Consider the following 13,569-nt stretch of genomic DNA (forward strand, 5'->3'; position numbering starts at 1 on the left):
GCACATTACTCAGTGTTCATAAAACGAATGTTTGAAATGGACAAATTCATTCTCGAGTTTGCATCTTGCCTTAATGTAGAGCTGTAATGGGGTTATAGACGGATATTCTACTTGGACATTTATAAGCTGATGATGCCTTTTGAATACCTTTTATAAAGATTAATATTTTTTACTTTGTGCCCATTACCAGAGCATTAATCATCATGGCTTCAGCCTGCACAGCTGAGGGCGAACAGATGTCGAATTATTGCTGTCTGTAATCATAGTGGATCACACTGGGAGAGGCGGGTGGAGCAGGGTGGCTGGGACCTCTGATCCCCACAGCTGATTTGTGTGAAGTCTGGGTCCACCGGGCTTGCCTGCCCCTTCCTGGCAGTCTGCGCTGGGCTGACTGTGCTCCCCTCTTACGGTGGGGACGATCAGGAGAGCCGTGCCAGCTAGTTCTGGCCTCCCTGTGGGTCGTATCTCTGCCTCGACTCAGCCTAACAGGCAGTAGCAACCCTGCGGTCACATACACGTGAAGGCAGATCTGATAGGAGAAATCTGCTGTGGCCTCGATTCTCCTTCCGTTGACGAACACCAGTTCATTAAGATGAGAAATCACACAGGAGGTCTTTAACATCTGCCTCCTAGCATGCTCTGAGACCCTGCTGTCCAACACAAATAGAATGTGAGCCACATATGCAATTTATAACTTTCTAGAGGCCACATTAAAAAAAAAAAAAAAGTACAACACAGTTGCTGAAATTAATTTTAATGATTTATCTAAAATACCATCCGAACATGACTTCAATCTAAATATTACTAATGACATAGTTTTTCATTCCTTTTTTCCACACTGGGTCTCTGAAATCCAGTGTGGTTTTTGACGCCTACAGCCCATCTCAATTTGGATGCTAGATTTTCATCACGGATCCTTAATCTGCATTTTTCACATTTAATAAAATTTGCCGCTGAGAAGTGAATTCACACACCCAACTTGCTCCAGGTGTTCCATACCATTGTTTCCAATAAGCAAGTGTCATTTTTTTCATTTACATCTAAATTACTTAAAAGTTAACTGAAATGGAAGATTCCATCTCTCAGTGCTACCAGCTGTATTTCAAGTGGTCACCAGCTCCCCTCTTGGATAGGGCAGCTCGAAGGCGTTAGTCTTTGTGTACTTTTTGTTGAAAAGACTGACTTTGTATGATGATTTTATTTCCAGCACTTGTATTGGCAGCTGTCATTTATTAAATGTTCCTATTTGCCAAATGCACACATTATACCATATGATTCTCACCATGAACCTCACAGGTAAACAGCCCCATTTTGCAGATAAGAAAAATTAAGGCTTAGAGAGTATTTTTTTTTTAATTTTTAAAATGTTTATTTAGTTTTGAGAGTGTGAGAGAGAGGCAGAGAGAGAGGGAGACACAGAATCTAAAGCAGGCTCCAGGCTCTGAGCTGTCGGCACAGAGCTGGACACAGGGCTCGAACCTGCGAGCTGTGAGATCATGACCTGAGTTGAGGTCAGATGCTTAACTGACTGAGCCACCCAAGCACTCCAAGGCTTAGAGAGTGTTAAGTAACTTGCCCAAGACCCAAAGCAGAGAGTGAGCAGGGTGGCTTTTTTTGTTTCTTGATGTGTGTGGGGAAAGTGGACCTTGAAGAGAGTCCGGTGTCCCAAAATTGAAGAGTGACCCTGGTCCCTAAGCTTCCAGTCAAATATTTATTGTAGCTGTTTTCCAAGTGATTAGTTGTGGGTAGTTTATTTAAAATGTGTTTTCTGTTAAAAATACAAGAGTTTGTTTGTTTGTGGGGGGTTTGCCAGTTTCCCAGGCCATCTGCCTTGGACCTAATTGGACTGTTGGCATGAATCATGGGACAGAAATGGCACTTAGTTCAGGGGGAAGGGTATTCAGGACACTGAGTTGGGACATTCAGAATATGACAGGAGATCCCTGTTTCTCAGCTGCCAGAGACTGCATCTGATGCTTTAAAATTGTTCATCGAAAGCATGAGTGTGTGTGGGTGTGTGTGCATATAGCGTGTGGGTGGGCGCGTATGGTGTGCGTGTGGGTGTGTAGTGTGTGGGGGTGTGTAGTGAGTGTGGTGCGAGTGCGTATATTGTGCGGTGTGTGTGAGCGTGTGTGTGCTGTACTGTCCTCTGTGCTCTTGAGTTTTGGACTTGACGTCGGGGTAGAAGCTGAGAGGCGTGGGTGTTAGGTAGGGCGTGCGCCCACCGTTTCTGGAAGAGACCCAACGGTTGACCGAAATGTGGACCAAGAGGTCCCTCTTGGGGACTGTCTCCCTCTGGAAGACGAGTGTTGGGAGGCCAGTGTGGGTGTGCTTTGGTGGGGGGGGGGGGTGGTGTCACACTGGAGGGGACTGGCTTCTCACTGCACACCTGTCCTCAGATACTGTGTGCCTATAGTTGCACGTGGCCCCCACCGGCTCTCTCACATGCGCTCGCACACGCACATGTGTGTCCGCACACTCCTGTCCTGACAGCCTTGGACACTGTCCAGTGAAACTGGGTCACCAGAAAGTGGGGAGAGATCTTGTTACGATGACGTCTTCCGAGGACAGGACAGGGCGGCTCGTACCGCATGTCCCTCGTCACCCCTGAACGGGAGCCGGGCACTGTGGTTTACAGATAAAGAACCAAGGATAGTGTGACAGCTGGCCTCCGTGGAGAAGCACGCACACTCAGGTCCTAGTTTATGTGTATGCGTGTGGTGGGGGGGGGTGGGGCTCCCCTTGGTGAGAACAGGACCCCTTCTCACGGAGATTGCATTCCGGCACGGACAAAAGATGGCTGACCCAGGTGTCACAGCGGTCCACACGCTGGGCACCCGTGCCCGGGTCTGTCAGTGAGTCCTGCCGGGGCCTACAGATAACGGGTCACAACGGGACGTGCCGATTGCTTTGCCTCCAGCTTTGGTCCCCCCGGCCCCTGAAGGTCTCTCGGGCATGGTCCTCCCTGGGGGCCTGGGACGTGTTTCTGGAGGATGCTGCTATCCTGTGACCCTATGTCCTTGGAGGCCTGCATCAGATGCCTGCTGAGGTCATTGTGGCCTCTGAGGACAGCCCGGGTGCCCAGGCACCTGTCTCCAGAGCTCTGTCCTGGGGCTGGAGTGTCGGAAGCCTTCCTGAGGTCCTTCTGCGAGCATTGGCTCCTTTCATTCTCCCCGCTCCCCTGTCTCCCCTTTCTCCTAAGCTCCCATGGGTGCGGCGGGTGACGAAGGACTGACGAGCTGCGGAAACATCCAGCTTGCGGTTATGGGTCCATCAGAAGGATTCTAACAAAGGGGGTTTTATGTTCTTGGGGCTAGGAGTGAAATGTCTTCGACGTGACAAAATGGCAGTGACGTTTCCAAAAGTTTGGTGGTTTCTCATCAAGAGGGGCTGGATGACAAAGGAACGCAGCTGACACGCAGACCCCAGGTTTGGGTAGCAGGTGGGCGTGCCCAGCACCAGGGAGCTGAAGATGGTGACAGCATCTCCTGTCGAAGATGAACAGGGCTGCCGTCACTTCTTCACCCCGGAGTAATTCTGACAAATGACACTCACACACTCAATTACCTCTGAGAACGGTGGCGTCAACAACTGCCTGTCCAGCAGGACAGATAAATGGGGTGGGAAGAGATGGAACTCGGCCAGGGCATCCGGGTACCGGAGGCTGGCGGGCCATTTCGGCCATCTCTGGGGCCAGAGCTGTGTTCCTCTGATTTTCTAAGACAGTTCGCAGACACACTCCTCCTCCCAACCTGGGCCGGTCGTCTCCCTCTGTTGGGTTCCTCCTCAGCTTGTTTGGTTTAGCTGAAAGTCATTTGTTTTCCTTAATCATGTTGTCAGAGTCCGGGGATTCCTGGCCGCAGCTTCTCCCTCAGATGTCTTGGAGATCTCCGAGATGGTGGCAGCGATAGAGATGCCCGGATGGACAGGGGCGACCAAGGGCTTGGCCCCCTGGTGAGGGCGGTTAAGCTGGGTGATGGGTTTCAGGCTGAAGGGAACGAAGCCATCATCCTGGTGACGTCTTGCCAGGGGCTGTGAAGATGGCCGCCAACAGGGCTGGACCTGGACGGGTTTGCCAGGAGACCTTCCAGTCTGTTGGGTTCTAGGAGGTTGCCGTGTAGTCTTTACCCTGGATGTGGTGTCGTGATTGAGGTCAGCACGTCAAGGGCTACCGAAGGTGGTTGTCATTTGTGAGCATTGAGGTTCTGTAGGAAAGACCCTGGGCTTTGGAGTGCTTGCGGGATGCGTGTGTTCAGTGGGTCAGCATTTGGGGCCGATGCATCTTCAATCTGGGTTCACTGCCACGGGTAGTTTTCTTGTCGCGTTTCCCTTGCACTGGCTTGGTCCTTGGGCAGCTCTCGGACACCCGTGCAGGCTTCTGCACTGACAGCAGGTCTCGGCTCTTTGGAGCACTTCCCCTGTGAGTTTACGGGGCTCTGGTATTTGGGAGATGGTCTCCTTGGTGACTTCATCTGCTGACATCACAGGGAAGGTTGGCTGAGAAGGGGAGGGCCCCGACATCCGCGAACACAGACGTGGAAGGACTGTCATGGTCCCCACAGGATAGCGCCTTCTTCGCGTGCCATGTGTCTCACTGCCTGACCTCTGGTGAGTCCTGTCATTATAGCCAGTAAGGTGAACCCGGCTGCTGCCCCGAAGATGCACAGCACGTTAGCACCTCATACATTAAGTATTGATTACTCTTGTTGTGAAGTCGACAAGTGAAATCATATAATCACTGGGCAAAACACTTTCTGGAAAAATGGAGTAGCTGTTAGTCCTTTTCAAGGGGATAAATCGTAACGGGATTTCAACAGCCTGAGCCTGAGCTTCGTACGTGCAGTTCCCTGGAAGGAGGTGGAACAGCAGGGTTTGTGCTGTTTCTGTGTGCCTGATGCTTCCCGCCTGCACCCCACTCCCACTTGCACCCCTGAGCCTTCATGACCGTGTACTCCTGGGAAAGTCTTCTACGTGGGTCACAGCATACTTACGGGAACCATTTCAACGCTGCATGCTCCTTTTTTCTTCTGTTAAAAGAGTTCAGGAAACATTAGTGCGAAACATGCTTTTATGCGTCATTAACGTAAGCCCACCATGTGAAATCCTGAGACAAGCTAAGTATATCTAATGTTTGGGAGCACTGCCGTCTGTTCTGTCGTGCTCTGCATTTTAAAGGGGACGGCGGTGGCTGGGCTGGTTTCACAAGCAAAACTGGGGTGGTGGGAACACGTCGCTCCTGTTGGGAGGGCAGGATGGTACCGGAGTTAACTGAGCTCTCCCACCTGGAGGAGTAATTGTGTTTCATCCTCCGTCTCCTTCATGTTCGTGTCCTTATTGTTCTTTAATTTTCTGAACATCCTTTTCTCTGCTCCCATCTGAAGCACAAAGGAAAATCCAGATGTGCTTTCGTCCCTACACCCCAGTGTCCCTCCATTACACAGCCCTGCTCCCGGGAGCTGTTTTCCATTTTTCGTCCCTGCCCAGCCATCCCAGGAAGCTGCCTCAGGGGGCTCTGTGTGCCTCTCACTGCCACGCCCCAAGCTTGTTCCGTTCCACGCATTCTTGCCGCCGTATTTGGCCACCTTGATCACTGTGCTCCCTTGTTTGGTTGGCATCACTTGTCTGCCTCCTCCCACATCCTGGCTCTCTCCACCTTTGTGTCCTGCACATCTCCTGTTCTAACACCTGCATCCTGATGTCGGTCAGTTTTCTGCTCTCTTTGCATATTCCCTGTGATGGTCTTAGTGGCTTTCATTGCTGCCTAGAGGCTGGCGATCCTTTCATCTGTGTTTCTAAACCAGAAATAATGTCTAGAACCCTCTCTCCATTTGCCTAGCAGATGGGGCCACTTGGGTGTCCAACAGGCAACTCCGACTCCACTTGTCCAAAACTGAACCCTTGTCCTTTTCTCCCTCCTTTTGAAAATACCCTTCTTTTCTCACATTCCTCTCTTTGGATGGCATCACGTGGCTCCTTGGATGACACATCATTACCAGGACTTGGAGCGTTGTGTTTGACTCTCCTTCATCTGCCACCTCCCATCACCGAGCACCGGGTCCAGCCTGCCTCCAGTTTTCTCTTCCTCAAGGCCTCTTTCAAACTCACCACTGCAGCCGGAGGTCAGGCCTTTACTGTTTCTTGCCTGGCCGATTGCAGTGGCTAAATGATGGTTTCTCTCCCTCCTGTCTCCGCTGCCCTACCCGTGCGCCATGCCAGAGGGACTCTCGCCTTTTGCTCTGATCACATCTCTCCCCGCCCCCATCAGCATGTTGGTTTTCCCAACTTTCTTGACCTTACCCATCATGTGCATGCTGGTATCCAGCCGCCTGTCTGGCCTTTTAGCCCTTTCCTCCTCTCCCCAACCCTCCACCTGTGCATGTGTCTGTCTCTTGAATGTGTCATATGCTCCTGCCTGCCTGACTCTGTGTCCAGGTTTCTCATTCCTTGATCGCCTGCCCCATGTGGGAAATTGCCATTCCTCTTGCCAGCAGGTGAAGGTCCTGCCTCCTAAAGGAGGCCTCCCTGACTCTCATCTCCAAGCCAGTGCCTACTCCCTCACTTCTCTCTCTTTCACTTGCCTGTGCATTAGCTCAGGGGTCTGGGAGGCCAGAGAGAGGCTGTGGCTCATCTACTGGATCTATCGTAAGTCATAGGAGCGGGCACCTTGTCCTAAGCATCTAACCAGGCCTAAGCCTTCGTACTTATCCTCGTGGGAGGAAGTACCCCGTACCCCAAACCTGTGAGTAGCTAGAGCCATCGTGTCCTTGTTAAGACATGAGGAAGCCGAGTCTCAGGGGTATCAGGAGCTGCCCGAGATGTCCCTGCCAGGAAGGGAGGAGAACTTTAACCCAGACAGCCTCTCTCCAGAGCCTGAGCTCTCAGCACCCCCGCAGACTGTCCCGGTGCAGGTGTGAGCCCAGCAGAAGGTTGCCCAGAATGAGCAAAGATCAAGCGGGGAATTTAGTAAGTTGATGACCTGGCCTAGCTCAGAAACATTTATGAGGCATAAGGGAGTAGAAGGAAACCACGCTTTGGTCCTCCTAGGAAAAAGTAAGCATAGCTGCAATTCAAAAAATATTTGTTGTGAGGAGTATTTCTTTTAAAGTTGTGAATCAATGAATTTCTACTTCAGCACAGAAAACCAGTCAAAACCCCCAGCATGTGTGTCTGTGTTTAGATCTGTGTGCACACCATGGGATGTACGTGAAAATGTGCTTATATATGTTTGTGGGTTATTTATTGTGCATTTACAAGGAGACAGCCATAGATGTGTGCGCGTGTGTTTGTGTGTAAATTATTTCCATAGCGGTGGACACAATTTCTCCCCGCATCCCGCCATCTGACCGGCTCCAGATGTCAGTTTCACACATGCGAGAAAGTAAATGTAACATGCTGGAAACAATGTAACATGCTACGAAAACAAGCTTCTAGCAAATAGAGTTGCATCTTGGTGGGTCCCCTGCTGACTGGCAGCCCCGTGTCCCCCGCAGACTGCAGAGAGATCCTGCTTCCCATGATGACGGATCAGCTCAAGTACCATCTGGAGAGACAAGAAGACCTGGAGGCCTGCTGCCACCTGCTCAGCAACATTTTGGAGGTTCTGTACAGGAAGGATGTGGTGAGTAATGGCCGCGGCGAGAAGCGAGCCCCCGCCTCACGGAAGGCGCATTTGATTCCTTTACTTTTACGGGTTAGCCTGTTTCTCTCTGTTGAGTGGTACCCTTCAGGGATTTTTCTTTATGCACGAAGTATGATAATAATGTAAAAACATCTTTTTTTTTTTTTTTTTATTCTAAGTTTACTTCCTGTCACTTCTCAGGCGAATGCCTCCCCAAGACTGATTTTTGATTTTGACCCTTAAGGTCAGAAAATGACTTTGATGTTAAAAACTGGACGGGGGACCTGGGTGGCTCCGTGGGTTAAGTATTTGACTTTGGCTCAAGTCATGATCTCGTGGTTCCTGAGTTCAAGCTCTTTGCTGACAGCTCGGGGCCTGATGCCTGGTTCGGATTCTGTGTCTCCCTCTCTCTCTGCCCCTCCCCCGCTTGCACTCTCTTTCTCTCAAAATAAACATTAAAAAGGAAACTGGAAATGCACAGATGGAGGCTATTATCTACATTCCTTTTTCTTAATTCTTATTTAAAAAATTTTTTTTAACGTTTCTTTATTTTTGAGAGAGAGAGAGACAAGGTGAGAGTAGGGAAAGGGCAGAGAGAGAGGGAGACACAGAATCTGAAGCAGGCTCCAGGCTCCGAGCTGTCAGCACAGAGCCCGACGTGGGGCTCGAACTCACGAACCGCGAGATCATGACCTGAGCCGAAGTCAGATGCCCAACCGATTGAGCCACCCAGGCGCCCCAATTCTTATTTTTAATAAAGTAATACATGCACATAGTGGTTTTTTTTTTAAGTCATTGGTGTTTCCTAGAGTTTTGAGAAGACCGGCCCCATGCCTCCTTCCCCAGATTCCACAACCCACCAGTCATTTCCTTCTGTGCCTTCTTAGCTAGTCTTTGTCTTTTTAAATGGTTTTTCTTTTTGTATTTGTAAATTGTTTGCTTAGTCTGTGGACCTTTTTTTGAAATCAGAAGTGGGTGCGAGCACACGTGCAGAAGGCTGACCCTGTGCCTTCCCATCGCCAACACGCCCACCATACACAGCTGTGCAGGGATGTGCACGTGCGCGAACTCGCCAGCTCTCCGGTTGTGCCTGTACAGGTCCGTGTCCATCCATGTGCCTCCAGCAGGGGACAGATGGGCCAGGGTTTCAAGGTCAGCAGGGCTTAGTCTTTGCTCTCTCCCCTGTGACCCCTGGACACCTTCCCAGTCAACACACACATACCCGTCCTGCCTACTTCCTTCCTGCAGGGATTCGTTCTCTCGGATCCTGGTGAGTGCCTTTGAAGAAAGAGATCAGATTGAATCACTTCATAGCAAGGGTGGCTATATCAGCTCTTCCAGGGGAGTTGCCTTTGGAAGCTTCTAGAAGCCTTAATCCAATGGCCAGCTTCTAGGCCCCCTTCCAGGGCCTGCCTTTGTCTTAAAGGGGAGAAGGTTGGGAGTGAAGTGTATGTATGGCCCAGCCTCAAAGGTGATTCCTGCCCTGGCCTTGTGTGTGAGCACCGTGAGAAGGTATTTAAACAAGTTCCAAGTTCAGGCCAAGTTCATCCCATCACACACAAAATACAAGAGCACGTTTTTCCCGATGGAAGAATCCATGGCACATTATGGATTTTAGATAATGTGCTAAAATAAATACATTGAATTCCAGGTGCTGGATGCCCAGGTTATTCAAACTTGACAGGCAGAGCAATCTATGGCTGTTATCTGCCTGCTTTCCACTTACAAATGGCCAAGGGTCTCTAGAAAACTAATTGGTGGGCTAATCAGGGATCATAAACATTATATTGTTTAAACAGATTTGCTTTTATTTTTAAGGTTTGCTTAAATTCAATTACTATGATTATATAACAAATTATCACTAATGGACTATAATTAATAAGATGCGTTGCGTTTTCTTTGTGAAGGCTTTTGCCTTTGACAAGGGCCATTCTTCATCTCGTTAAGGGTTATAATTGATTTACTCTTTACAGGGTAAATGGATTCAGTGACAACTGCCGAGGCTTGCATGTTAATGATGGTCTTAGGTGTTGGTTTTCACTGCTGTGTCTTCCTCCAGGGGCCAACTCAGAGGCATGTCCAGATCATCATGGAGAAGCTTCTGCGGACAGTGAACCGAACTGTCATTTCCATGGGGCGCGATTCCGAGCTCATTGTAAGTGCTCCGTGGTGAATGCTTGGGCGCGTAATTGTGGCGGGGGGCCCCTTCCCCAGGCGTGTCACTTATTCCCAGCCCCGAAAATCCATCTGGCCCTTTCCCAGCTGCCTTTTGAGCGTAAGCTTATTTTACTACATTGTAGTGAACAGCAGAGAAGCATTTATTTACAGTCTGGTATATAATATATGCTGATTTTCCATGATTCTAGAAGCAGGTGTCAAAGTTGAAGGGTCAGCAAACTAACATGTTAGAGACAGAAGCATCTGCTTCCAGTTACTCATTATTTACTTCTAGCAACGGATATGGATTTTCTTCTTAAGTTCTTACTCTTCTGGCACTTTCTTTCTACGTATTTACATTTAAGATGCCATTAATAAAATTTTATGACGGACCTTAAAAAGTAAATGAGGTGCTCCAACCCAGCCATTTTATTGTCTACCCTGACGTATCGTAGATGTCTCTCTTCTACAGGTGACTGAGGCATGCAATACTATCTATGATTTTTTTTTCAAGAAAGTTTTAACAATAATTTAGACAGTTTTTCATTTTTTCTTTCCCCCTCCGGAGCTTACCACCCTCCCTCACTACCATTATTCTTAAGTTTGGTTTCTTAGGCGAAAGATGCTCACAGAGGTCCCATTTATTTTCCTTCATTTCTAGCACCTGTTACCATTTTACTAAGTTTGGTGGATGGCATTTCAGAAAAATTGCTAAGAACTTTTCGAATCCAGGAACACAACGTCCAGTTAGGGTTCTCGCTGGCAACCAGAGGAGATACGTTGTCCTTCCTTGTGTGACCATAGTTCTTTCTGCGTATCCCGGGAGGGGAACAAGTTAACACATGCTCCTTGGGCAGCAAGGCCAGAATGCGCGGAGGGCTGGACCTGCTCTGGTTTCTGTGGCTCACACCAACAAAGGCTGCGGTTTCGCATCTGACATCACAGATGGGTAGCACCGAAGTGGGGCGATTGCTGTCTTAGTCTGTTTCCATCAGCCTAGCTTGTGCTTCAGAGTTCAGCACGTGTCATGGTCAGATTTTCCTTTGCAAGGTATTGACCGATCACATGTATGAAGTAGGAAGGAAAATATTTCTTCTAAGTTGGCTTTATTTGCAGTGGACTTATCCATTACTCCGTAATAGTACGTGTGTCTCCCTTATCACATTCTTTTCTGTACTCTTAATACCTTTGTGTAGGAGGGTGGAGACTGAGCCCCATGGAGTAGACGTGAGGTGACTCCAGGGCCCCCCCCACCCCCCACCGTGGGCTGGTGCTCCTGTCTTCTTGGCACTGTGCCATGGGTGTCCTTGGAACACTCTCATGTTGTGGGACTCTGAGGGGCCCTGAAGCAGGATGGGTCCTGTGTGGCCTGAAGTTGAATCAAGTTTGGTGCCATTTCCTAAGGTGACCCATATTGGAATGGGCTGGAGTACAGAGGTGGGGGTGATGTGATGGCAGTGTGGGGCTGCAGGGAGTGAGTGATGGGCAGTGGCGATGGGCAGAGGGGCGAGATGGCCGGTGTGGGGGCCGGTGAGCAGAGGACGTAGTTCTGTCTAGAGTTAGGGCCCTGACTCCAGCAGGGTGTTCATTTGGGTCATTGCCCGCTGGCAGGCAGTTAACCTGGGATGATGAGGGCAAGGAGGGACTCATACAAGTTTGGACAGTACTTGGAATGTGGAGAGATTGTGAGGCGTGCTCAACCAACGGATCTAGCGAGGGTAGAACAGAGGCCGTGGCATGCGCATCTTCTCCCAGACCATGTGGGCCCAATGCCTCTGGGGGAGTTCTTATCTCAGGCACGATGCTCATCGTGGTGGTTGTGATAGAGGCATGTTAACTGAGCACTTACAGTAAAACCTTGGTTTGCGAGCATAATTTGTTCTGGGAACACGCTTGTAATCCAAAGCACCCGTGTATCAAAGCAAATTTCAAGAACCGTCGGATCACTTGTGATCATGTGATGTTCGGTGCCATGTCCTACTCATATTGCAAGACGTTGCACATTTATCAAGTTAAAATTTACTAGGAATGTTTGCCCGTCTTGTGAAACACTCACAGAACAAGTTGTCTGCAATCCAAAGCTTTACTGTATTTCTCTGCCAGCCACTGTGTAATCAGTGGGGAGATTCTCACTTACTTCTCAACCTCACTGCAGAAAATGTCCTGCGAAGACACAAGGAGTGTTCTAGATCCTGTGGCTGGCGTGGCAGCTGTAATTTGGTGCCCTGGTTTGGTGCCACAGCTGGTCCTCTTAGTGTGTCCTGTAAGAATGGTACTCATGGGGCTGACCCCAGTGGTGGCCAGAGGGCATCTCAGGGGACTACGAGTTGCTTCTAGGTCTTCGTCCAGGTTAGGGAGGCAGCTGCTCAGCAGAGGAAGCACCTCTCCACTTAGCATCTTTCAGTCATTTCTTTGGGCCAAATGCTAGGATCTCCTGGAGGTGGAAGGGAGGGTTGAGCCCTTTCCCCGAAGGGCGTGGAGGGACCTGTGTGTTCTGAGGAACCCTCGAGCGTTCCTTAGGAAGAGCCCCTGCGTGTTCTGAGAAGGGCTGACAGGGAGGGCCTTGTGCCGTCTTACCCAGCTGGGGTCCTGTTCCTGCTGAGCGCTCAGGAGGGGTTCAAGGCACTCTCTGGGAATGGGGGTGCAGAGCAAACCGCCCACATCCAGGCCCGTTCCCCACCATCCCACTTTCTCCTACAGAAGTGTCTAGAAGCAGGAAGGGGACTTAGGTCCTAAGCTGACTCCTCCCAATTCCTACATCTTCAGTATCTTATCGAAGGCATCCAGAGATCCCTTTTGTAAAACCAACTAGGCTGCGAGGGGAAAGACTCTCAAACGAAAAAAGAGATTCTGAATAAGCTGTAATTACTTGGTGAGTGACAGCAGCATCGAGATGTTTTCGTGAAGGACACTGACCTTTTAAAATGAGTCGTTGAGAAGGATCTTTTTTGTACTGTTTATTTATTTTTGAGAGAGAGAGAGCGAGCGGGGAGGGACAGAGAGAGAGGAGGACAGAGGATCTCAAGCAGGCTCTGTGGTGACAGCAGAGAGCCCGACACGGGGCTCAAACGCACAAACTGTGAGATCGTGACCTGAACTGAAGTTGGATGCTCGACTGACTGAGCCCCTCCCAGGCACCCCTAGAAGGATCTTGAAGTCTTCCAGGAACCAGGAGCCCTTGTGCTGTCCACAGAGGGGGAAGACAGAGATGCTGCCCTGCTCAGAGAGCCCGACCTTGCTTTTCCAATTTGCTCAGATGTAGATTTATGCATCAACTTCTTAATGTCAGTGTTGTTGCCCTGTGAATTTAGATTAGAGGAAGATCTGGGGGGAAAAATGTCCCTGGTGAGGGGGGCAAAAAACATCAGCAGTGGACCTTGCAGAGAAGGAGAGCAGACAGTGGTCTACAGATCTGTTGCGTGTCAGCTGTAACCTCCCACCGTAACAGACATTTCCGTCCTTGTGCGCTTGCTACTTAGGTTTGCATAAATGGAATGGAAACCGTGCAACTAGGAATTAGCTTCAAGATTCTGAATAATCACTGGAAATGGATTTAAAAATTAATGAATAGTTATGCTTCACCTCATGGTTTATTCCACAGCATCGTCAACAGTAATACCGAGAACGTGGCCTCTGTTCGCGTCGGAGTGTTGTTAGTTGGGAATGCTCTTGCAGGCTGACCATTTTCCCATCCGTTTATGTGCGGACTTGAGAAATGCAGAACTCCCTGCGTAATTGGATAAGCAGAGACGCGCAGTGTGAGCCTTTTCTTTTATCCGTGTCTGTGGTGTTTG

General features: G+C 49.6%; 1 protein-coding gene across 1 annotated transcript in view; it reads left to right on the forward strand.

The window, feature by feature from the left end:
* Positions 1–13,569, forward strand: part of DOCK1 (dedicator of cytokinesis 1) — a 473,828-nt gene that overhangs the window by 147,108 nt on the left and 313,151 nt on the right. The window contains exons 27-28 of the mRNA XM_040486934.1: positions 7,491–7,618; positions 9,678–9,773. Coding sequence (XP_040342868.1) covers positions 7,491–7,618; positions 9,678–9,773 — 224 coding nt within the window. The remainder of the gene's footprint in view (positions 1–7,490; positions 7,619–9,677; positions 9,774–13,569) is intronic.

The sequence above is a fragment of the Herpailurus yagouaroundi genome, unplaced genomic scaffold (assembly GCF_014898765.1).
Source record: "Herpailurus yagouaroundi ecotype Mexico unplaced genomic scaffold, PumYag 163, whole genome shotgun sequence".
Lineage (NCBI taxonomy): Eukaryota > Metazoa > Chordata > Mammalia > Carnivora > Felidae > Herpailurus > Herpailurus yagouaroundi.